At 43.3% G+C, this 26,547-nt stretch overlaps 1 protein-coding gene and 1 long non-coding RNA gene across 3 annotated transcripts in view; one reads left to right on the plus strand and one right to left on the minus strand.

The window, feature by feature from the left end:
• The first annotated feature begins 7,715 nt into the window (after window positions 1-7,715).
• On the plus strand, window positions 7,716-9,007 carry LOC103877191. The gene is made up of 3 exons (XR_001894386.3): window positions 7,716-7,798; window positions 8,548-8,649; window positions 8,916-9,007. It is a non-coding gene; the product is annotated as an uncharacterized LOC103877191 (long non-coding RNA).
• An 8,252-nt stretch (window positions 9,008-17,259) lies between these two features.
• The window catches only part of MRPS9 (mitochondrial ribosomal protein S9), a 56,846-nt gene continuing 47,558 nt past the window's right edge, over window positions 17,260-26,547 (minus strand). For both annotated transcript variants that reach the window (XM_031655408.1, XM_031655407.1), the window contains exons 8-11: window positions 24,601-24,769; window positions 23,528-23,636; window positions 19,876-20,045; window positions 17,260-17,547 (exon numbers count right to left, since the gene is read on the minus strand). In XM_031655408.1, coding sequence (XP_031511268.1) covers window positions 17,456-17,547; window positions 19,876-20,045; window positions 23,528-23,636; window positions 24,601-24,769 — 540 coding nt within the window. In that variant the 3' untranslated portion in view covers window positions 17,260-17,455. The remainder of the gene's footprint in view (window positions 17,548-19,875; window positions 20,046-23,527; window positions 23,637-24,600; window positions 24,770-26,547) is intronic.

Here is a 26,547-nt window from a genome sequence, read left to right on the forward strand (position 1 = left end):
ATGGGGACTTGAAAGATGGGGCAGTGGGAACACACTAGGGCTTATAATTTCAGAACTGACATGACAGCAGAGAGAGGGTGAGGCCCCACTGCATTGCCCCATGTGCATTAACCCACACTGTGCTCCCTTCTGGGGGGAAACCAATGGTTAGGGGCTGGGTCAATGAAGAGGGGACAGCAGGCATTTGGTGGGAAGCATCAGAAGGGTAGGAGTATGTGGAAGCCATGGTGGGGGAAATATTTCTGGAAGGATAGTATCAAATGCCTCAAAGAGATCAAATTAATTGGGACCAAAAAAAGTACACACTGACTTCTACAGGTAACATTGCTGGTGACCTTACAAAGGGACATTCTGTGGAAAGGGTAGGAAAAGGGGCTAGCTTGCCCTGGACTGAGGCATAAAGGAGAGTATGGGTGTATATGGAGTATAGACGTCAGGAGAAGTGTGCAACTGGGGGTTAGGGGAACAGGCAGTAGCTCCTAAGTCCTGGCCTGTGGGAGACCAATGGAAGATCTTGAGCTCATTCACAGATAGGGGGACAAAAACCAGTGCAGAAAGGTGGTCAGGGGGATCAGGACTGGGAGGTCAGAGGACAAGAGGAGGAGCTCATGTTTACGAGCATTCCATTTCAGTAGAGGAGGGCTGCCTGAGACCGGAGAGGAGAGCGGCTGGGCAGGCACTGCGCAGAGGCCGTGGGGAAGCCAGAGCCTTTGGAAAATGCGAGCGCTCAAGGCTGATCTTGACACAGTGGGGCTGGGACACACACGTCGGAAATGGCAAAGTCCTTTGGGAAATCATTTGGCAATGGATATAAAGTTAGTCTGGGGAGTTTACCCAAAGGATAAATGAAAGAAAAAGCATCCGTACAAATATGCTCCCGGCACATTATTTACAATATTATTTTTAAAAAGCACATGTGGCTAATGGTATGGAAACGAGTTAAGTAAATTATGGAACATATGCTCAATGGATGGAATATTATGAGATCATTAAAGTTATAATTACGCAGCTTATAGCTATACAGAAACATGGTTATGATAGTAAATGGAAAATCCGTCCTAAAATTGTATGTATACTCTAATTGCAACTATGTGAAGTATGCTTTCCCATGAAAATACATTATAAGAGAATCCCTAAACTGATACTAGCTGTTGGCTGGACATAATGGTAAGATTATGGTTGACATTATTTTTTCTTTTTCCATTTGGAAAGCTTGTTTTGAATCCTAATGCTACAGTTCTCATTAAAACAATAACAACAACAACAACAAAAAGTAGCCTTATATTTTATTAGCTATTACCCTATTTAAACAGAACATCACTGGAATTTTTTTCTTTCTACCTGACACTATCGAGGCCTAATAGGATAGATTTTATGTGGCATGGCCATTCCATTCAAAGTTCCTCACCTCTGATGTTGAGATTGAGTGCTGATGGTAATGGGAGTCTCCTTCCTGCAGTCCAAAGCGTACTTGGATGCTTCTAATAGAAAAGATGCTCGCTAAACCTTGAACATTCCCAGCCCAGGCGCCATGCTGGGATGGGTTGCAAATGGCAGGCAGGGCAGAGACAGACGTCCTTGCCAGTCCTGTATCCAGCACACAGGTACGTAGCTTTCATTCTATTGGGGTTCATCCCTGGAGGAGCCCGCGAGCGGCTTTTCATAGAACCCCTACCTCCCTCGCGCCCAAGTCTTAGGATAGACTGCCGTCCTAAGCCTCAACCTCTTAATATTTTTCTTCTATTTTGAGTTAAATTGTCTCTATTTTTCTCTTTTTTGGGTACACTAATATTTAGAGAGCTTATGAGTGGTTCAAAATATTGATACAAATAGGCATTTTAAAATGGCAACTCAAAAATCAAATGGTAGCCATTCGATGCTAGAGACAGGGCAACGTGGGGTGGAAGAAGTGGATCCCAGCCTCCTATCTGCAAGAATTTCCCTTCATTAGAAGAAGCTGCTGTTGGCTGGTAGCAGTAGCTCATGCCTATAATTCCAGTGCTTTGGGAGGCCGAGGCAGGTGGATTGCTGGAGCTCAGGAGTTCGAGACCAGCCTGGGCAACATGGCGAAACCTCATCTCTACAAAAGATACAAATTAGCTGAAAGTAGTGGTGCACGTCTGTGGTCCCAGCTACTTGGGAGGCTGAGGTTGGCGGATCGCTTGGGAGCAGCAGATCGAGGTTACAGTGAGCTGTGACGGCGGCACTGAACTCCACTCTGGGTGACAGAGTGAGACCCCATCTCATAAAAGAAAGAAAGAAAGAAAGCTGCTGCTGCTAAGTACCCTAGCTCTGGCTTCTAGTCTGTAATAATTTACCTCTTTCATTGAAAGGAATCAATTTAATAGGTAAGATAATTGTAGGCTCAATGTAAGCATAAGAAAAAATCAGAATTTAGAGATTCATCTGCAAAAGATGGATTAAAAAGGATAATTAATACGCCTGATGTTTTCAAGAGGCATTAAAATGCGCATGAATCACTAGATTACATCCAGGAGTGGGGCAGGAATTACATTCTCTTCCTCCTGGTCTCTGTGCGCCTAGTTGCTTATTCGGTTGTAAACTACTCCATCTTGTGGCTAAACAAGGGTACTAATCGAGATCGAGGTGCTCTTATTTTCACACTGAAAATCCGTTTTCCCCTCTTAAAAGTTATGCATAGACTTTAAGAAATCCAAGCCATTTAAGAAATATGAACAAGCTTTAAAAAATTCCAAGCATATATAAGTGCAGAAAGTAAACATAATCCAAAATCTCGTTATCTAGACTTATCCACACAGGCATATATTTTTAGGCAAATACAGGCACATAACATGCATACTGCTTTACATGAGAACTAGTTACAATTTGTCTTTTTTTCACTTCAAATGAATCATTATGTTAATACAATTCAGGAATGAGGGCTGGTCAGTATTTGAAATTAACAGGTTGAACTTTCTAGTTGCTATGGTAAACGGAACAATCAGGAAATGTGTAACTTTGGGCAGGAGAGCTTTATTTCTTATAAAGGGTTACAGACTGTAAGGTACACATTCCAATACGCTGGGAAGTGTAGCCTCCAGCCAAAGCCATAAAGGAAGGCACTTGGAGAGAGGGAAGGATAAGACAGGAATGTCAGCTGAAGGGTTTGGCCAGGTATACATATTCAACAGGATGTAGGAAGATCCATGAATATTCATGAAAGGGGGTCTTGCACACGTGTAATAAGCAAACATGCATGTTGTGTACATCCCAGGTTCTCCTTGGGTTGGAGATGTAACATTTAAATGAATTATAATTAGGCCTTATATGTCGAAAGGTGAAGCAGGGCGTCAACACACTCAAGTGGGCAGCCTCTGTAAACCAGCCAGAACCAGTCCATGGCCTGTGGTCTCTTATCAGGAGAAAGTTACAGAAGTCAGTCTCTTGTCCAATCAAAGCTGTAATTGCGGCTGGTGGAAAGGGAGTGAGTTAGTCAGTGTCTGGCGGTGGATGAGCTGCAACTAGTTGAACACTGCTTATGTCAAGGCCAGTGCTCGTTCAGCTGCTAGAGAGAACAAACTCTGGCAGTTAGAACCTAGTTTATTCTTTAAATGTTGGGTGCGTGGCTTAACCCTTCCCTGCCATGGCCTTAGGTCTTGTTTATAATTTTGTACCTTATTGCCACAAAGAGTTTGTTCTGTCAGTCTTATGGTCTCTGTTATAATATTAATGCCGGTCCGTTGTGTCTAAACGGCAAAAGGGGGAAGGTATTATATAATGACACGTCTGTCCTCCTGTCCTGTTATGGCCCAGAATTTTCATTAAGGTTCCTCTGGGGTCCCCTTGGCCAAGAGGAAGTTATTCAGCTGGCTGGGGGGCTTAGGGTTTTATTTTTAATTCTCACTCTACATATGTTCATAGCAGTTAGGGTTAACTACAGTCTCCTTGGGCCTGGGCCTCCTGATCCGTTAAAGGGGATGAGGGGCGGGTGTCAGAGATTGCACACCAGTGGACCCCAAATCCCCCCCGCACACCTTCTGGCCTCCAGGGTGCCCTGGGTCTTACAGTGCTCCCTGCATTTGTTGCCTGCCTGGGGAAGCATTTGGCTTGCAACAGTGGGATTAAATGATCCCTAAATTCCCCGCCACTTGAGACATTCAGTTGATGCTGTTCTTGTCCTGAGAACATTTAGTAAACTAGAGAAGTGATTCTCAACGTGGGGTCCCTGGACCAGCAGGATCAGCATCAACTGGAAAGTAGTGAGAAATGCAGATTCTCAGGCTTTCTCTCGGGTGTCCTGAATGACCTGGGGGTGGGACCAGCCACGCGTCTTGGGCCCCCCAGGTGATTGCGGTGCACAGGTAACTTCCAGAACCATGGATGCAGAACACCAATGAGATCACCCCTTTCTTATTCATGTATCTTTCACCCTCTCACCACTGATTTTCACCATCTTATCTCTACACAGATGAGGCTACTGCAATTCAACTGACCACAATACAATAAGTCCAGAGTCCGGCTCCTTTCCTCCAGCTCCCCTGTTAGCACCGTGGGCCAAGCCACTGCCATCTGTCACCTGACTCGCAGCAGCCACCACCCTGGGCTTCCTGCTTCCATTCCCACCCGCTGCAGTTAGCTCCACTCAGAACGCTCCCATGGCTTCCCTCTCAGCCCAGGAAACACGGCTGCCTTAAATCATGCCAGGGCCTTATCGGCTGCCCTTTGGCCTCTCTGACCTCATCTCCTACTATTCCCCTGTTCTCTCTGCTTGAGATACATTTGCCTCATCCTCATCCCACCACAGGACCTTTGCATTAGCCGAGCTCCCCACGGAGAGCCCTCAGGTCTCATATGTGCGTGTTGCTTGCCCTCTCGCTGCCTTCACGTCTCTCCTCAAACACCACTGTGGTGTCGAGGCCCCCGTGATCATCCTATTTAAGTTGCAATCTCTTCTATCTTGAGAACTCTTAATAAACTAGAGAAGTGGTTCTCAAAGTGGGGTCCCTGGACTAGCACCCCTTTCCCTCCTTCCTGGTGCTTCCTACCAGGGGGAACATCAGGTACTTGGCTCCGTTTAAGGCTTATTTCCCCAGCTGGCACGTGAGTCCCATGAGGGCTAGGCTTTTGATCCGCTCCAGGGACATCCTCAGTGCCTAGCACAGGGCTGCGTGGGGCAGTGATCAATAAGCATTTGCTAGATGAATGAAAGAAACAGATGCTTATTAGGGGCATGTGCGCCCTGACGTGGGGGGCCCGTGACTGAGGGCAACCCCACTCCCATGCTTTGGCCAGCTTGTATCTTGCTTCACCACCTGTGTATGCTTGGATCACCCAGGAGGGCACGGGAGACGCTCTCAGAGCCCCTGCCCCACTGAGGTTACCTCAAGTCCCACAGGGCTCTTTCCGGTCCAGCGAAACTCACATTCTGAGTTGTCCCAGCACGGGCTCCAGGCTACCACACCCGGTTAACCCATCCATGGGCAAGGCCCAAGACTTGGCCAGTGAGAGGCTTCGTCATACGTAGAGGAAAAGAAATTTTAGTATTTGGTTTGTATCTGGAACATCTATCTCCCAGGCACCTTGATTTGTCGCACCAGCCTGATCTCGTCATTCTTTTTATCTGTTCTGAAACATAAAACCACCAGTCTCCATTCTCTCTGGTGTAAAAGTAACAACCGGTACTCTATAAACACCTGTAGCAGCTTCTATGGCTGCTGTGATGGATTACCCCAGGCTTAGTGGCTGAAACCAGCACGATGTCTGATCCGATGACACCGTAGGTGCAGCCTTGCTGGGCTAACAGCAGGTGTGGGCAGGCTGCGCTCCTTTCTGGAGGCTCCCAACACCTTCACAGGGAGGCTAGGAATCTATTTTGAGGTTAGATTTAAAATATAGAATATGAAGGAGACTCAGATCTAACAGTTACTGTGTGCTTATTGAGCTCAGAAGTTAATCAAATAGCTTAAGATTATTCTAAAAGACTTTAGAGCTATTAATATAATGAAATGGGTCACAGCCACATACTAAGTGTGTTAGAAATGAGAAATACCAGGCCAGGCACAATGGCTCATGCCTGTAATCCCAGCACTTTGGGAGGCTGAGGTGGGCGGATCACTTGAGGTCAGGAGTTTGAGATCAGCCTGGCCAACATGGTGAAACCCAGTCTCAACCAAAAATACAAAAATTAGCCAGGCGTGGTGGTGCGCACCTGCAATCCTAGCTACTCAGGAGGCTGAGGCAGGAGAATCGCTTGAATCTGGGAGGCAGGGGTTGCAGTGAGCTGAGATTGTGCCACTGCACTCCAATCTGGGCAACAGAGTGAGATACTGTCTCAAAAAAAAAAAAAAAAAAAAGAGGAAAAGAAAAAAAAGAAACGAGAAATACTCAATACTTTCTTCAGAGCCATTTTCATCTTGTTATCCTTGCAGCCTCACAAGCATCGAGGCACGCTCCCTGGACAACAGGATATCGTGGCTCTCCTTCTAAGTGACCCAGGAGTGGTTCCATTCTCTCAGGGGAGCTGAGTTTGCAAGTTCAAGATCTGATTGGAGTTTGGGGTGGCTTGTTAGAGGTTACCAAATTCTCCTGCTGCTTCCTCGACCCAAGAAACCCACAAAGGTTTCTACCAATAAGCAGGGCAGCCTCAGCAGTGGCGAGTGGAGACCCAGGCAGCTCTGTGATTATGGGCTGCCCCCGCCCGCCCAGCATAGCCCCCTGCTGCCCTGCAGGTCCCACATGCCGAGGCAGGAAGGCTGGGAGCAGAGAGAAGGGAGGGAACGAGAGTCAGTCTGAGCAGGGAGAGTACCCACATGGGGAGGCCCCACAGGCAGCTAGAAACACCCGTCACAGCCCACACGATACTCGGGGCTTATGTTTAGGGAAATTATGTACAAAATCAATCAAAATTAATCCACGATGCTTTTTAAACAATTATTTTAATGGCAGGAGCAAGAAAATTGGAAACTAAATAAATTGGGATCAAATTTGACTACAAAATGTTGAAGGCTGGGCACGGAGGCTCACGTCTATAATCTCAATTACAATTGAGAGGCCAAGGTAGGAGGATCACTTGATGCCAGGAGTCTGAGACCAGCCTGGGCAACATAGAGAGACCCCATCGCAATAAAACATTTAAAAAGTTAGCTGGGCATGGTGGCACACACCTAGAGTCCCAGCCACTCGGGAGGCTGAGGTGGGGGATCACTTGAGCCCAGGAGTTTGATGCTGCAGTGAGCCCAGGAGTTTGGTGCTTTAGGATTGCATCACTGCACTCCAGCCTGGGCAACAGAGTGAGACCACATCTCAAAATAAATAAAAATTGTGAATGTGTGCCATCATAGTAATGAACTGAACAGGAGTTCTGAAGCTGGTGGGATGTGGACCCCAGCCCATGGTGTGTGTCAGGGGCACTGAGAGTCCCTCGCTGCCGTTCAGCACGGCTTGTCCATGCTGCTGGCCAGGGTGAGAGTCCTTTGCTTTCATCTGACTCCATTACCCCAACGTGGCTTACGGGAATTCTGGGGTCGTTTAAATTCACCTTATTCCGACAGAAGGCCAAAGTGCCGACCGTGTGCACAATGGCCTCTAGCTTTGATGTTCTTTGTGTGCAAAGATGTCTATGGAGAAAGCCCTCCTGACCTTTGAGCCGGCTGCAGCTGCTCACCCTGTGACTACCGTGCTGGAGCAGGCAAGGTGCAGGGAGAGACGTGAGGACCAAGCAGGGCCCCCGGAAGAAAGAACATCACCGCGAACTCCAGACCAGCCAGTGCAAGCCAAACCAACTCACAGACGGAGAAACAACCGTGGCCTGGGACTCCCAGACCCAGTACAACAGCAAGTGAGTATCGTTTTCCGATGAATTCTTTTCTCAGGGAGAAAAGGTCTGCCTCTCTAAACGCTCCCTGTGACTCGGGCTTCACTTTCCCCTTGGGACAGCCTTGCTTTTGCTGTCGATGCCATCACACCTGTTTACCCAGGGCCCATCCTCTGTCAGAAACTCTGCTCGTGTTGCGTCTAAGTCCTCGAGTGGCCCAGAGCCCTGGAGGGTATGGTTTTGTCAACATTTTTCAGGCAGGAAAACGGAGGCTCACAGAGACTCAAAGAGAGGCGTGGCACCTGAGCACCTAAGATGTGCCCGGCACCATGCCAGGCCTCTCCCAGCGAGAGCCCAAGACCCCACAAGGCTGTTACCTGCTCCCAGTCTGATCTGACAGGTGAGGTCGCGTCCCCACCATGTGGGGACAAGCCCTCAGCATTGAGTCATTACCCTGGCACTCACAGTCAGCACCTCACAGCCAGGATTTAATTGCTTTCTAATTGTTTTCTCTGTTTGTTGTTTTTCTGTAATTAGACTCGAAGCTCTCAGGACAAAAACTCTGACTTGACTGTATTTTGTAACCCTGACTGCTGGACCCAAAGGCGTTATTAGTAAATATGGATTGACTGACAGAAGAATCCAGACTGCACAAGGCAGACGGGTGGGCAGATGGCCACCTTCCAAATTACCTGAACACCATTATGAGGCATTGGTCATGAGGTCCTCCAACTACTAGGCAAATACTGATTTCTGTGCTTTCTGTGTGCCAGGCCCTGGGGACCAAGGATGGGTGGAACAGGATCCCTGTGTGTCTGGGGGGAGGAGAACACACACATGACTGAGCCCCAGAAGCACCCTCATAAGTGCCCCAGGTAGGTGCTGCGGGGCATGAGGAGATGCGGGGTGGAGGTGGGAAGGGGCCAGGCCTCCCCTGTGGGCAGAGGCAGAGGGAGGTGCTAGGGCCTGTGTGGGCTCAGCCATCTGGGATGGCGGATGGGAGGGTACTGTGGGGAGGAGGAAACAAGCCGGAATGAAAGATGGGGCAGAAAGACATTTCGTGAGGGGCCCCCAATACCCTGTGGTAGAGAGAGGCTTCAGACTGCATTCTACAAGCTGAAATGACAACTTCTACTTCAAGATGGCGCTTTCGTCTGTGCGACTCACTGCCTTCTGGGAAGCGGACCTGCTGTCTTCTAGGAATTATTCCTTCTGCTCCAACCACGAACTTCAACTGGAGCTGCCATCATTCCAGCGTGATCCCAGCTCCCTAGAGCCAGCTCCAGATAAGCCAGTGGCTGATTTCCTGACATCTTTTGGAAGAATCCTGAGAAGCAGTTCTGCCTAGGAGGGAAGAATGCAGACACGGTGGCGACGGGCACTTCGGGGGCATTTCAGCTGTGAGACCCAGATGCTGCTACCCTGCCTGCGGGTCGGCTGTTCAACTCTTCTCTCAAGAACGCTAGACACCCCAAGAGCTTCTCAATAAACTGAAAGAGCTTCCTCCTTTCAATTAAAAGATAGAACAAGTTGGACTTTTGCAGCCTGCAACCAAGAGTGTCCTAATATCACCGAATACAACCCCTGACTGAAATACAGTCCTCAGCGTCCTTTATTTTATCTATTAAACACCACTATGAAAAAACACCTTCCCTCCACCACTTCCTCCCCTCACTTCAAAGAAGCAATATTCTGAAATTACAAAAAAGAGATTCAACTTGATAGAGGGGGATGCTGTGAGGGAACAGTTTACTCCGCAAAAGTAATGATGGCAACCTCGGTGGAGAAGGTTTGCCGTGAGGTTAGATACAATTATGGAGAGTTCGGATGAATCTTTCATTCCTGCCATGGAGGGACAGACCTCTTACTGCGAGGCTGGCTCCCCTGGAGAGGTTTCAATCTTTCTCAGAAAGTACAATCAAGTCCTGGGAAAATGAAAAAGGAATAAATTTGAAGTTCTCCTGAACAGTTTTCATAGAAGATCCAACAGCGGCTGTAACTTTTGTTAAAGCTTCCATGGCAGTGATTTAATGAAAAGTGATATGAACTCATCACTCTAATAAAGGGGTCTTCCTTCTTCCTTTTCAAAAAGTTTTCTAGAAGGAACTTTGGCTGGCTGATGCTTATCACCTTAGTAGATAAATATTTGATGAGTGAATGAAAATCAAATACAAAAAGACACAAACACAGGCAAGTTATACTCTGATCTATTTTACTGCTATAGTAACAGTGCCAGACATTATTATTATTATTTGTATGGGGAGGTCAACCCATCAGGAGACGACTGCTATTGAAAAGACAGCTTATTTTTCACAGACCCCAGGAGGGGGCAGCCACGCCGTGCAGGACCACGTGGGGAGGCAGGAGTGAGGGTACACATGGGCAAGAGCCTTGACTGTGGCTTTTCCTTTTAGGATTGGCTACATTGAATCATTTCATTTGGTTTATGATGAGCTATGTTGAATAATTCCAGGGGGTTTAGAATTAGCTACTTTGAATAATTTCAGTAGGTTTAGGATTGGCTACTTTGAATCATTTCAGTGATTTTAGGATTAGCTACTTTGCATAATTTCAGTGGCTTTAGGACTGGCTACTTTGAGTAATTCCAGTGGGTTAGGATTGGCTACTTTGAATCATTTCTGTGCGTTTAGGATTGGCCACTATGCATAGTTTCAACAGGTTTAGTTTGAACTATTTTGCATAATTTCAGCGGGTTTAGAATTGGCTACTTTGCATTAAATTCAGGGGGTTTAGGATTGGCTACTTTGAGTAATTTCAGTGGGTTCAGGATTGGCTACTTCGAATCATTTCTGTGCATTTAGGATTGGCTACTATGCATCACTTCAGGTTTAGGATGAACTGCTTGCATAATTTCAGTGGGTTTAGAATTGGCTACTTTGCATTAAATTCAGTGGGTTTAGGATGGGCTACTGTGAGTAATTTCAGTGGATTTAGGATTGGCTGCTTGCATTCATTTCAGCAGGCTCTGGCATGTGGGGATTGTCCTTAATTCTTCGATGCCCTGGGGTGATTAGGGCTGGGGAATTTCTGCCTGGGGTGTGACGGCCTATAAAGGAGGTGGCTGGGCGTGGCTCTAGATTGGCTGGTTTGTATAGGAAAGGTGTACTTGCAGGCTAGTTCTTCACTATCTCTAGAAAATTTACTATTTTTAAACATTGGCTAGCTCTGGGAGGGCCAGTCCCTCCAGGGTCAGCAAGGCCCCAGAATTTTGTCAAAGCATCAGAAAACCATGGCTAAATACAGGCCTTTGCTCCATAAAAATTATGCTCTTTAATTATCCTCTAATTCTAATATAATTATTAATTCTATTGTTCTTTTTTCTTGGCTATGACATTAATTTTATTGATTACTTAGTTTAAAAGGCTAATGGCCTATGTTGAAGGAAAGGTCATACAGTAACATGACTTGAATTCTTTTTAAAATATATTTTAATATTTTGTACCTCAGTATTAATCTGTATTTTCTGTGAAATGACAGAAAAATAAATGTACGATTTTGCTTTTGTATTCATTTTGATTTTGTGTTGAGGTTCAGTAGTTTTTATAGCTTAGTGTTCAAAGATTACTTTCAATTTTTAGTAACGAGTTTATTGCCTTTAAAGTGTTTTAATCGAAGACTTAGAATAAGAAGAAAGGCTTAAGCTACACTTCTGTAGCCCACAAAGTTATTGAGGAAAGGTAGTAATAATTGTTTGCCTGATTATTATTATTACGCCTTGCCTCTTAATTTTGGAGAATGCATTACAGCCTTTCTATTAAACTTCAATATTTATAAAAACGATGTACTGATCCTTTCTTATAAATATTAATAAGTTCTTAGCAGGAGCTACCTAATATGGTTCTGATAGTTCTGTGAGAGGCTGAACACACTTAATGTCTGTGGGGTTTCCTGAATGGAGACTAGCTGAGGTATTTTAACTGGCATAAAAACACCTGGTCTACAACATCAAATCTCTCCAACATTGATACCATTCCGTTTTAATTTTTTCTGAGTAGTTAGGTCAATGAACTTAGCGCTAAAAAAGGACGGAAAATGTACCAAGTGACTTTGTCATTCATTTTCAAGGAAACTACTTATTTATTCCGTCACTCTATGGCTTCCTCTTCCACACTCTCGGGTCTCTGTGCACCCTGGTTCAGCCCTATGACAGAGGTTAAGAAGGGATTTTCTGCGGGGGGAAGAGAATCATAACCAACGTTTATAGACCTCTTCCTATAGACTAAGCGGCTCACGTGGATTGCTCCGAATCCTCGAAATCCTTGGACAGGTGCTACTATTCTCCCTTCTTCACAAATGAGCAGTAGAGGTTTAAGGTGATCAACTTGTCCAAAGTCACACAGGAGCTCCAGAGCCCGTGTTCTGAACCATGTACGTGCTTCTTCAGGTGGCTTTTCATCTACTTGTATGATACCGTAGTGCACAATAAGCACGTGAGTCATATTTGGAAGGTATAATAAAGTGGACACTCAGGTAACCACCTACCAGCTTCAGATAAACATCACCACCAATACCTCTGCAGTCTTGCGGGCCCGCCTTCCACTCCCACCTGGTACAGGTCTTATCTCCAGAGCCTCCTACCAACACCTGCTGCACTTCCCCCACTGGATTCTGTGCTGCAAAGGCTAGGCTCATTGTCCTTAAAAACAACAACAACAACAAAAACAAAAACCAAACTCCTTAGGCCATGGACGTGGCCCCCTTAGGGCAGGTTCTGAACAAAGGACCTATGCCAAGAAATAACGCACATGTCTATGACACTCTGGAAATGACTTCAATGTGTGGCAGACTTCTTCAAACTCATGATTTATCATTCAAACTGGGACGCTTGGAAGTAAAAGGGGGAACTATCTAGTAGTCACACTGGGATAGCAGGATGGTGGGGCCCTCCTGGGCAAACAAGTGGCACAGTCACCTTTACTTCATCCCTGGACTCTCGTAGTTCTTCCATCACAGTGCCCGGAATGCTCTCCTCCAAACATATGGCCCACTGACTGTCCTCGTAATGATCCCGGCTTGATGGAGTGGTTATGACATCGCCTTCCTAAATAAGATGAGGGTTCTAGCTTGGTTGGAGAGCATAGTATAATGCTTACTAATCAACACCCATCCATTAGGATCTAGCTGACATCCACCTCTCCCATCAAGTCTTCTGACTGTACCAATGCCGTACTCTCTCCTTTCGCAGGCGGTTTGAGCACAGGCTGTGTGCCTGGCTTACGTGCTATCATAGCCGGCCTGGTATTCCTCCACAGTGGTTCAGAGCACTGGCTCTGGAGCCGGGATTCTAGGTTCCAACCTGGCTTGGACACTCACTAGCTTTAGGACTTTGGGCAAGTTACTGAAACTCTTTGAGCACTAATTTTCTCAATATCTACCTCATAGGGTTGGCTGAGAGGATCGAATGTGTTACTTGTATTTAGAACAGTATCTGGAACAGAATAGGAGCTATAGAAGCATCAGCTCTCACTGTCACCTTAAGGCAATAATATTGTCAAATGCCTGTTTAAAAAAAATAGCCCCTAGAGAGCCCTTCCCAACATGTGCACACAGTGTGTGTCAAAAATACTTCCCAACAGGTATTTCCCACAAAGGTATGGGATGTCTGAGAAGCTAAGTGCTCCTGTGGTAACAAACCTGGTGACAAAGGAGCCTGTGTCAAGTCTGAACAAAGGAACAAGGGCTCCGATATACTTTAATCCTCTTCCCTGGAGGTCTCACATCAACACTGTCCACAGTCTAGTTCCTGTGACAGCTGGAATGGAGCAGATGGCCGGTGGTTTTACACTTATCTTACTTGATCGTCACACAAGGGCAGATGGGGCTGGTAGGGCAGAGAATGATCCCAATTTGACTCAAAGAAATTGAGACTCAAGGGGTACAGTGGCCTGCGAGGTTACAAGCCAGTGTTTCCTCCCGACATCACCGGGAAAGGCACCTGTAACATCCGCCTCTCCTGAAGGCTGCTTCTGGGTCGTCACTGACGTCCCTGACCGCTGTGCTTGGCTTGCTGTCTTCCTATCACCGCCCACCACTCCCTTTGCTGGCTCTTCCCTCCTTCCTACTTTAAACTTGATGGTTCTTTCTCTAGTTGAGCCTTGGCCTTTTCCCTGCCCAATCCTCCCTGCTGATCCAGCCCATGTTTCAAATTCCCCTTCCATACAGCAGCCTCCCAAATCTGTCAGCAGGCTGACCCATCGCCTGAGTCACAGCCCTCGTTTCCAACTGTGTTTCAAGCGTTTCATTTGAGGTGGCCCCAAACACCTGAAACTCAAGGACACCCAAGCCAACCCCCTCTGGTGTCTCCTCCTCCTCCCACCAACTTTTCTTCCAGTCTTCCTGGCTCTTTGCATTCCCACAGCCTGTGGATCTCATACCAAATACCCGCCCCCAGCTCTCCCGCAGCCAATCAGCTATCACACTCCGTCCAGGCGAGAGTGGCGACGTTTCTCACACCTACCTCCTTTCTGTTCCCGGTGCTGGGTCCCATCCCCTCCGTGTACAATGGCTGCCTGGCAGGTCTCCTTCTAGTGACTCCCTGCTCCTGCAATCCCTCCGTTTCCTTCCTGATGGGGAGATCCTCAAAGCCTTTTCCCAGGAGTTCGGGGTTCCTGAGACCCAGAAGGTGAGACTTAAGGCTCTGATTTTGTTGTTATATTATGTGCTACTCTACTTAATATATATATTTTTAAAGGGTTGCTAAAATACAGTTTAAAAACATAGTTCTAATTTCAACCCTCATCTGTACTCTCAAAAGAGAAAAAAAGACTAAGTGATTCCCCTTTGGCAGTGCAGGAACGTCACCACGAATTTCAGGCCCTCCACAAACCTGCCTCAGCCTCCTTCCCAGCTGGTTTCCACAGGGCTCTCCTCCCTCCCCAGCAATGTCCTGGCTTGCCTGCCTTCACTCCCTGCACACTTCCTGAACTTTCCTTCCTCCTTTCTTGCCATTTCCTCTATCTGTACTCCCCACCTCTCCTCCCATGGCCTCTTTTTTCCCCACCGCCTCCTCCTCAGGGTGCTACCGTCCTTAAGGCCCCCTTCCTCAGCTCTCCTCCTGTGGCATCGTAGGAGCAGGTCTCCCATTAGACTTGAGAACTTGGTCTCTTCCACGTCACCAACAGTAGCTGATGCAGGGCCAGACTGCATATACTCCAGGCAACTCTGCACTGCCCTGGAGGACACCAGGTATGGCAAGAGCTCAGCAAATGGGCGATCGGTGCTGACAGGGCCACCCGCCATTCCATCTCAGCACACCCACGTGACGTGGGGGAACCACTTATCACTTCTCTCTTGTCAAAGTGGTAAAAAGTATGCTCCAACAGATACAGGCTAAATCAACACCACCGATCAAACCTGCCACAGACAATTTCACTAGAGAATGACTGCCACACAGAAAGAACCCCAGAAAGTATTTTCTATAGTTTCATCTGGAATGAAAAGGGCACTGGGTACCGCATGATGGTACTCACTCTCACTTGTTCATCATCACGTTATTTTATTTTACCACATAAAGGGTTTGATGTGTATATACATGTCTCAGAACTTATTCAAGATTATTTAAAAATAGACACTTATGAAGAAATCAGTGGATAATTGAGCATTGAGGGGGGTCTAATTCTTGAAGCAATATTTTTACTTAAAATAACTGCATTGAAATGAATTTTTTTTGAGACAGGATCTGACTCTGTTACCCAGGCTGGAGTGCAGTGGTGCAATCTCGGCTTACTGCAGCCTCTGCCTCCCAGGTTCCAGCGATTCTCCCACCTCAGCCTCCTGAGTAGCTGGGACTATTGGCACATGCCACCACAGCCAGCTAATTTTTGTATTTTTTGGTAGAGATGGGGTTTCACCATGTTAGCCAGGCTGGTCTTGAACTCCTGGCCTCAAGTGATCCACCTGCCTCAGCCTCCCAAAGTGCTGCGATTACAGGCATGAGTCACCAAACCTGGCCTGAAATGGATTTTAAAGTACCCGTCACCAACTGCCTCTTTCCCCCCTCAAAAACCTACTGCACAATTGCATTAGAGTCAAAATGCCAAAGCTTCTTCGTTTTAAGGTACTTTAGAAATCCTAGAGCAAAACGCAGTTGAACGCTTAGCTATGACTGAGGAGTCTAGCTCCTGGTCGAACACCGATGTGTGATCCTTCATGCCAAACCATGGTCAATCATAAAGACTGCCTGGTGGGCCTCACGGGGGCAAGCTACACTCCCTAGCCCTGACTTGTGCATAGCCAGTGCACGACAGGTTCTGGGGGCTGCAGTCAAGGACTCAGCCCACTTCCCGCAGTCCATGCTCTTCCAGAGCTATGTGCACTCCTGGCTGGGTGCCTTCATTCAGAGGGATCTGTTCCCTTCAGCCAGTCCTCCCTCAGGCACCTCAGCTGAGACTTCCTGGGGAATGGGAGCTTGAAGCCACTTTTCTCCACATCTGTGCTGATCCAAAATGGAATCCACAATTATTTCAATAAACTGTGGCATATAGATACACAATGGAATACTATTCAACCTTGAAAAAGGAGATGTAGCCATTTGCCACAACATGGATGAACCTAGAGGACACTAGGATGTAAGCCAGGAACAGAAAGATAAGTAGTGCAAGATCTCACTTAGCTGTGGGGTCTTAAAAAGTCAAATGTATAGAAGCACAGAGTAGCACTGTAATTACCAGAGGCAGGGGGTGGAGGAGGGCGAGATGCAGGTTAAAAGGTACGAAGCTGCAGTTACGTAAGACGAGTGAGTCTAGAGACGTAACGTACAACATGAGGACGACAGTGAATCACACTCTATTGTATGCTGGAAATGAGAAGAGACCTTAGGTGCTCTTTCCACACACCCCCACATAGGAAACTGTATGAGGGCTATGCTAGTTTGCTTGACTGCAGTAATCACTTCACTCTGTAAATGTGTATCAAAACATCCTGTTGTATACCTTAAATATACACAATAAAACAACTTTTGAATACCCCCAAAACAAAACTGATCCAAAATAGGGGGCAGGGGTGCCTTCTCTGCTGTAGCCTTGCTCGTATTCCTGCAGCGAGTGAGCACAGACAGGCTCGGCTGTGCCTTTCACTTGGCTGTTGTCTGCACCAGCACCTCCCACACCTGGCAGCTCAGCTCCCTGGCTCCGCTGAGCTCCTGACCGACTCCAGTTACTTCATTCTTCTGAGCGAGCACTCTCACCTCTCATTTTGAAGAATATGCGGTGACAATTGCCAAGTGGGAAAGCAACAGAATCAGGGGAAGTGAGTGCTAGTCTAGCTCTAGCACGAAAAGTACCAACAGTATGGCTCTGGTTGGTTGCTTAATTTTGGGGGCTTAGCCTTCTTGTCTGCAAAATGAGGTAACTCAACTATATATTGCTGAATATTCCTTTCAGGTCTAATATGCCAGATTCTATGAATTATGCTTCTTAAAACTATCTTCTGAAAAAGTTAAGAAAAATAAAGTGGCAGAATAAGACTAACATTCTTCTTTTTCTTTTATTTTTTAAAGGTCACCTTTACAAAGTAGCATTTAAAAATAAATCCATCTCACAACTCAAAGAAATTTCTGACAGTACTGCCCTCATGCTGGGCAGTCACTGTTTCCTCTGTGTCTGCCACGTGCCAGCGCACATACACAGCTCTTCCTCTTCTTTCCTGGGAGCAAACAAACCCTTAGCGCTTCTTCCAGGTAAACTTTCTGCGGGATCCCTCTTGGCCTGGCTTCTTCCGTTCTCTCACACGTGGATCAGTAGTGAGGAGTCCAGCTGCAGCATAAAAACAGAAGCCTTTAGGAACCATTAATATGCACGCTGCCAGGAAGAAAAGCAGGTTCGTGAATTTATACGTACTGTTGTCTGAGAAAAAAAATTAGAGGAAAGCAACCAGCCCAGTAATTTACCAGCCCAGTATCAACCTTGTGACGGCAGTTTGCTTCCACTCTTTGAGGATATTTTTCCAAACTCTGAGACAAACACCAGTTCCGTTATTTAAACCTGCTTTCCTTATCTCATAAGAATCATGGTTCCCTTTTGGCTTTTCAGCTGGCCTCATCTAAGCGAGATAAAGCTGCTCTTGTGGGGGCGGTCACTATTCACTGTAAAGGAACTTAACCTGCACACTTACTATTGCAGAGGACAGAGTTTTAATGGAGACAAGAGGCAGAGAAGAAAAACTTACTGTAAAGGTGAAGTATGAGAAAGTACTTAGATATCATCTATTAACAGTTTACATGAATATGCATATACATACAAATATGACTTGTCAAACATTTAAAAAAGGAAACTTATTATTTTAATTTATGCCATAATATTCCCTGTTTTTTTGTTTGTTTGTTTTAGAATCTAAAAGATAAATTTTAGAGTTGTATTCTCAGCACAGGCAGTTTCTTCTAGAAGAATAAAGTCAGTTGAAACAGGAAACTGTCATTCTCCCAGTCATCAGGAGTGAGTATGTTTCTAGGCAACTGCTGCGGTGACTCCTAGCTATGGCCCACATGGAAGAGCCCAGCAGTGGCTGCAGCTATAGTAAGTTAGTAAGGACCACAGATTCCAAGAATACCACTGATGGGAAAGCTCTTACATTGCTTTTATAAATACGTAAATGTACTTTTTCCTTGTCTTTTTCACTCTTCCAACGTTAGCACTCCTCTTACTGTACACAAGGCTTGGGTATTTTATTAAGGACCATTTAATGTACATATAGCAACACTTCAATTATTTATTACATGCCCGTAAGCTTTTACACTTGCTTGTACTTAAAGGACATACATGGAATAAAACAGCGGTATTTGACAAAATACAGACAAGACCTAAGTTCTAGCTTCAATTGTAAGTAAGAATGCTTTATTACTTTCAGATATGCACAGGAGCTTAAACTAATCAAATTGTTAAGGTTCTAGCAAATTACTTCAATGACTAGATATGAATCCCATATGATGACAAATTGCTTATAAGCAAATGGATTGTTAAGAGCCTTAAGCAATTAAGTAGCCTAAGCCATAGGTAGTGTTTTTATTGAACCCCAGTGGCTTGTACTAGCAGGTCTGATGCACAGAGACCATCTTACTTGCCCAGAGGAGGAGCTTATGAACTTAGGTGCTAAGTGACTTGCCCAGGACCATGCAGCTGGCTGACAGCACACAGTGTTTTCCTCTTCTCATATACAGTGCGAAGATAGTCTTCAGCTCAAACTTCCCTGATTTATTCTAACTGCTAAAGCAGTACCCTAATGAAAGAATTAACTGCCCATCCTTTTTCACATTACACAGGGACTCTTGTATTCATGCTCAGGTAACAGGGTTACACAGAGTAGGGTAAAAGAAAATTCAAACACCGCAATGGGAAAAAACTGAAACCTCCAATAACTTACAAAAACAAAATACCCAAAGAACTTTATCATTAACCAAACAATTATTACACATTTCGATGACAGACCAGGTGTGGTAGCTCATGCTACGTAATGTCAGTGCTTTGGGAGGCCAAGGCAGGATTGCTTGAGGCCAGGAGTTCGAAAACAGCCTGGGCAACATAGCAAAACGCAGTCTCTACAAAATACACAAAATTATCCAGGTTTGCTAGTGCACGTCATAGTCCTAACTATCTGGGAGGCCGAGGCAGGAGGACTGCTCGAGCCCAGAAGCTTGAGGCTGCAGCTAGCTATGATTATACCACTGCACTCCAGCCTGGGTGACACAGAGAGACTGTTTCAAAAACAAAACACCCACACTTTTCTTGATAAAACAAAAACAAGCAATTTGTCTCTTAAATATAACTAAGCTAAGCACTTTGTTAAGCTGGACAAAAGGTTATGCATTAAGGACAAAATTAACTTTTCCCTGAGCTTGGAACTGAACATTTTAGCAGGGCTCAAATAATCAGTGCGGGCAGTTCTCCCCTTTTTCTAATTCAAGCTCACCTTGTAGAAATCAAACCTGAGAAATACTGTTGGTTCTGTAGCAAGAAAGAAGATAGCGAAGGGAAATATTACATATGTAACTATGTATTTTCTCACGAACTTCAGGCACTAGTATAGGAAGCAGATGAACATGTATAGCCAGTATTGGGCCACCATGCCCGTCCCACCTAGACTCATACCTTGTCTCATCCACTCGACCTCGTCCTCGGTGACAAAGCTGCACAAAGCTTTTGCCATTGCCAATCGTATCGCTCCAGCCTGCGCCGACCTCCCGCCCCCTGAGACTGTGCAGGTCACATCGTGCTTTCCCAGCCGGTCCACAAAGTGGAAAGGGAACATCAGCTGTTCTCTAAAGCACAGCACAAGAAAATGTGGTTACATTTACTATAAAGATACATAATTATGTAAACAACTGAAATTCTGAATATTCATAAAAACAATATTCTGCATGCCACTGTTATACTTTCCATACTTCTCAATCAATCCATTTTACCAAGATATAGAAACACATTTCTGACATTTCGAATGATTTGCTGAGAGTTGTAAGGTTTCTTTCTTTTTCTTGGGTATAGCAGTACACTCTATCTTACTGTTTGCTGATCCCCTTTATCTCAGAAGATCTTTGCAAAGCTTGAAAATAACTTCGTAAAGAAGTCTTACAGTTGGGGAACTCCATTAATCAACTGAATTTAATGTCTCTGGATTGAATGATCAGATATAAAATCAATAGGCCTTCCCAAACAATTATCAAATGTCATTTGGATTCCCTAAATATACTATAAATATATCTGTATAATGCTCATCTTGATATGGTTAGTTTTTAAAGTTTCTAAAACTGTATTCGACCTTGCACTTCCCTGACACCAAACGCATATTCCCAATATTCTTACAGTTCTCTAAATCACAGGGTCCTGCTACCTTCCTGGGGCCAGGCTGACATTCTACACAACCCCTGGCAGGCCTGCTCTCTCAGGGTTGGTCAGGGCCCACGAGACCCTGGGGCAGGCACCACAGACAGAACATGGCCCTGGACTTGCTCTTGCTCAACTCAACAAGTATTTGTTGAATACCATTTTCACGCTAGGGAAGATGTTCACCATTACCTTTGTCAAGCACTTTGATTTTGCTATTTTGCCTTAATATCTTGCTACACTTTTATTCAGAAAAGCTCAATTATATTGTATTTGCTTTCTTTGACACTGTAGCTTCTGGACCCAAAATAAAGTTTATATAACACAGTTAAGCTGAGACACAGGTGTGGACAGGACATGCAAGTGCTATTCTTCATACCACACTAGTAAAATAATCACATGCAGATGGGCAAAAGATGACTTTCAAAAGCCACAGCAAATCGGAATTAATAACAATACGATCTAGGGATGACATAACTCCTACAACAACAAAAAAACCCATAAACCTATACTGTCTTTTTGAACAAATGCTTCCAAGAAACCAAATAAAAAGTAGCCATAAGTTATAAAAACAGTATTATAAGTAGTAGCTATTAATATACTATGATAACTAAAGAAAATTTCAGCTGGGGACCTGCAGTCCAAGCTGTCAAGAGGCTGAGGTGGGAGGACTGCTTGAGCCCAGGAGCTTGAGTCCAGCCTGGGTGACATAAAGAGACTTGTCTCTTAAAAAAAAAAAAAAAAAAAAGTGAATATAAAAGAAAATTTAGGCTGAGTGCGGTGGCTCATGCCTGTAATCCCAGCACTTTGGGAGGTCGAGGCGGGCGGATCACCTGAGGTTGGGAGTTTGAGACCAGTCTGACCAACATGGAGAAATGCCGTCTCTACTAAAAATACAAAATTAGCCGGGCATAGTGGTGCATGCCTGTCCAGCTACTCAGGAGGCCGAGGCAGGAGAATCGCTTGAACCTGGGAGACAGAGGTTATGGTGGGCCAAGATTGCGCCATTGCACTCCAGCCTGGGCAACAAGAGTGAAACTCCGTCTCAAAAAAAAAAAAAAAAGAAAAGAGAATTTACAGACGGAGAATCTAATTCCACTATTGCATTTACGTAACCATCTGGGTCCATGACTCAGTTATGTACCTAGTAATTACATCATGAAATCTATTTTTCTAGATTTTAATTGAGGTCTCTTTATTTATCTTTATTTACATAAGCATTTGCTAAAGAATCATAAAATTTTAAAAATGAAGCCGGGTAAGCGTTTAACCTCCCAAACAAACGGCTGTCCAGAAGCCTCCCTTGTAACTTCACTTACATGGCTAACCCGCTTAACTGTGTGTTAGGTGATGAGAGAACTCCGATCAAGATCCCTGATTCCGGGTTTGCAAGTCTTCCTATTAGTCAATGGTCAACTCACTGCTGATTTGTAAGTTCCTGACGTGGCTGCCCTAAATCCCAACAACTACTTTAAAATAGTTGTAGGTGCCCATTCCCACCAAGACTAGCCTTAGGCTTCCCAACCATGTAGGAAGTTTCTTGCCAATAGGAATCATATCTCAAATATCTCTGATATCTTCACAATGCCCAGAACAAGACCGGAGAAACAGATGATCCTTAGTAAATAGCTGCTGAATTCAAATCAAAGAATAAGATCTAAGAATGTAATTTCATTATGAGATCAAGCCATAACTGAGACTTGCTGTTAAATCATCAGGAGTTATGTCTGAATACAAATCAACAGACAGGTTATTGGTTAAAGGACATTCCTCCTACAGTTCCCAATGCTAAAGTTATCAGCCCCCGGAGTATGGGTTTCTCTCTGGCTTTTCCTAAGGGAAACAAAAGCTTCCTCCATCCCCTGCCCTGTGAGGATAATAGCAGAACTAATTCATCTTAAATGGAGTTAAGAATCCACTGCTTGTTGACACAGGCACACACAAATAAAATAAACATACACATCCTAAAGTAATGATTGCGTCCAGAGGCTTACACTGTATTAGGAGGTTCCTCTTTTGCCTACATCAGCATTGGTATCAAAAGAGCTTTAGCCCTTTTGACCTTAAATACCATGAGACATGCGGGAAACAGGAGAAGGATTAGGAAAGGAGGAACTAATCATACCAAACTTCTGTTACTCATGGATAATGACAGTAACTACTGGAAAAATAATAACCATATCAAGAAGAGGCCTTTACATAGCAAGTCAGAGTGAGTTCTGAGATGAGTATATTTACATTAGAAGAGCTGTAGTATCTATGTATGATTAATGCCTGTTTCTCCATAGGATACAAAGTTTAAAAATTAAAACTGCCATATTTAGCACCCAGAACTAAGAAAAGCCTGATGAGTTCTTACTTTAACCCATAAATGCCAGGTTTCTTTGCTTGCTCAATACATATAATCACATTCCTCTGAATAGGAAAAAAATCCAAAATGATAACGCAGAATTTTTCCAATATTTATGATCAGAAAAACAAACACAAGCCACAAGAAATTACTTGCACTTTTCCTTGCCTAGTGGGTTAGGTCAGTTTTAAGTGCCAAGGCTGGTTTTGTGGTGATTGTTTTGTGCACACCTGTCCCCAAACTAGAAGGTGGAAATCTACCTTTCTTATGTTTTGGCACAGTCTGCACTTCAGAACATAAGCTACATATAAGACTACTCAAACTGCAGTAGGATCTGATGAAAAGGGGAGTAAGAGTCAATTAATGAGGAATTCTAGAGATGCTTTTTAAAAAATCAGGAAGCTGCTTTAAAAAATAGCTTCAATTAGTTAGTTTGATATGTTACATTGGTAAAGAGAAATAATCATTCAGATAAACAGAATTAGAAGATCACAAGCGTTCTTAAATGATCATGATGTATCATAAAGCATGTTTCCTTTAAAAACAAAAAAACCAAAACCCAAAACGAACCTGTCCTGTGTGACGGGGAAGTAATGCTGGTAATCAATTCCATTTACTTTTATTCTCCCACTTCCATGTTCATAAACAATTGCTTCTGCTTTTGCAGTCTTTCTTTTACCTTCAAAAATATAAAATTCCTATTAGTAAATATCTTGAAGACCTGTGCTTTGAGACAGGTAAAACTACATTAGAATTTGTTTCCCCAAAATAATATACAACACTGTATATAAGCAGGTCCTATAACTATTATTTCAAGTCAAACCAAAATAAAGCAGGTAAACTACACCACAACAGATGCAATAAAGCTCACTGTGGGGTAATTTTGTTCTTCAATTCCATTTTAGAAACACTACAATGATTTTAAATTAGTTTGAACAACCAAGAAAGTAATTTATATTCATTTCGCTTACTTACGAGAATCCACAACCAATTTACACAGCGTTCTTCTTTCAGAAACAGTAAGAATATATCTAACAACATAAGTTTTAGAAATATATAAATAGTACGATGAAATATTACTAGTAGAAATAGAAAAATACTCAGGAAAGGTCACATTTCTTTGAAAACACCACAGTAGTTAAAAACGACAATGATGAGAAATCTTTTAAGAGTTGTAAACATTTTAATAGGTCAAGTCTTCAAAGCTGGACTACGTCTAACGGCTCTGAACAAGAATAATGTGAGTTAGGGATGTGAAGTTTTCATATTACATAGTTTTGGCATTTGATATGCAGATTCACTGAGCATTTTCATTTTTTGCAAGGAAAACTTTATTATAAATATTGTGCCAATTCTAGCAGCTTAAAATGTGAAAATTAAAAGATTTAATAATATAAATGTGTGAAAATAAAAAGTGTTAATATGACTGTATAGGTATGCATCCACATTTTTTTTCTTGGGATATTATAAAGTTCAGTTTGAAAACTTCAATAGAATCTTAAAAATTAGGAAATCCAATGTAACAGTAGCAAAAATAAATAAATAAAAAATCTAACGGATAACAGAGAGCAACAGCAAATAAAAAATAATTGTAGTTTTTCAACCTTCACTGAATTTATTTTCTCTCCACAGAACGTCATTACCTTCGCTTTTGCTAAAGGCCATTCCTTGCTCGTCATACTGTACAGGTTCAATCAGCTGTTTTCTTGATCCAACAGCTATATTTTTTCGAAACCTCTGCACAAATTCTTCCTCAGCAGCACCGCACCGCGATGTCAATAACTTTTCTAGCAGCTGAATGAGTTTCACATACTGCAGACAATAAAAATTCATTAGAAGGTGCAAGTGTAATTGCATTTGCTAAATTTTTTCTATTTTTGCATCCTTGATCTTTCCAATGTTGCTTTTCCTGATGAATTTTGACAGGATGACACTTCTGCATCTTCACGCTGCTTTTAAAACAGCATGCAGATGCATCACTTTTCCTGCGTATCTTTAGTGCCAAATCTTTTCTTTCAAGAAACAAAGAGATTTATCATTCAAAGAAAAATCAATTTCTCTGTATTATGATTATGAAATTTAGATTTAAATTCACTTTCAAAAAGTATTTAGATGATCTTCAAGTGTAATTTCCACTCTTTTATTAGAACTGTATCAAGTGGAGCTTTATAAATAATTTCAAGTAAGTTATGTATAGTAATATGGAAAGAGTTTGATTTTGAGAAAATGTACCTCTTAAATTATATTTCATAATACATTTGGCAAATATATCTTTGGCTGTTCAAGCTGTGTTACTTTAATGTTTATGATTTCCTTTAAAACCGAACAATCAAGCTATTTAAAAATTCAAGAGATACTTGACTTAAAGGGCAACCTCTTGAAATAAATTATCCTTGCTCCTGTGTGCATTTTTTTTTAATAGTTCTTGAACATGTGATTAGAAAGTAAACAACTTGGAATTAACCCCTTAAAATTAGAAGCCAGAATAATCACTCTAAAGTGTTTATGGAGAAGGAAACAACTAATGCTTGAGATTCTTAGTTAATATGGATTGTGAAACTCAGTCTTTGATAGCCTTCTTTATGTTTTTTGTCAGCCTTAAATATCATACTCATCTTTGTCACTATTGCCTTTATTGTAAAAATCTGCCATTAATAGTTTGAAATTTTTAAAAATCTCACCAGTAAGATTAATATTAAAAGAACTACTTCGACTCCAGCTTCCTATGACGTAATGAAAGAGAAGGCACTCTTCTAGTAAGGGTGAAACATTTAGCTACCTAGGATATTGGGTGGACGGAGTTCCATGCTCCTCTCCAGTCACCCATCTGGACGTTCTGTGCTTAGCTACTCTCTCGATTCCATCTCACAGACTCTCAATGACTACTTTTGCACCTACAAAGGGGCACTACGGGTGGAACTCAGCCTTGCTTCTGAACTAGGTTAAGAAGTCACTGACCACCTCCACATCCCTCATCTCGATACCAGCCATAAACATCAGGATTTCTTCTGATATCCAATACCCCAAAGTACAAAGTATCATATATAACTTGTTTCCTTTGTTTTCATACTTGTACACCTGCATTAAAGTTCTTGGGATATTACAAAGCAGAAAAAAGAATACCTAAGTTATTAAAAAAAAAAAAAAAAAATCAAAGCAGCCAGAAACAGAGGAAGTAATGAAATTACTCCGTAACGAAAAATGAGATTTTTCAGTTGAATTCAAGTACAGCAGTACTTGGAAGTTAGGATATTAGAAATTAACGCTGGATCCACCACTAACCAAATGTCCAACACTTTGTTTAAGCAAACTGCAACTTCTCCAAATCATTAATTTCTATAATACATTAAATGAGAAAAAGAACAATTCAAGTACATGACTTAAAATCTATATATGGTGGCAAAGTACTAACAATGTTAGCCACCACCATCAAAGAAAAACTCCATCTTGGAAAAATTTATGAAATTGAAAAATTTCTGGAAGATTTACCCAATCTTCCAGAAAGTAATAAATTTGGAACATCGAAATGTTTAAGACATCAACTGTCCTGTGATAATGTTGATATAGTAGAACATTTAACAAAATAAGAC

This window comes from Papio anubis, chromosome 14, assembly GCF_008728515.1.
Source record: "Papio anubis isolate 15944 chromosome 14, Panubis1.0, whole genome shotgun sequence".
Lineage (NCBI taxonomy): Eukaryota > Metazoa > Chordata > Mammalia > Primates > Cercopithecidae > Papio > Papio anubis.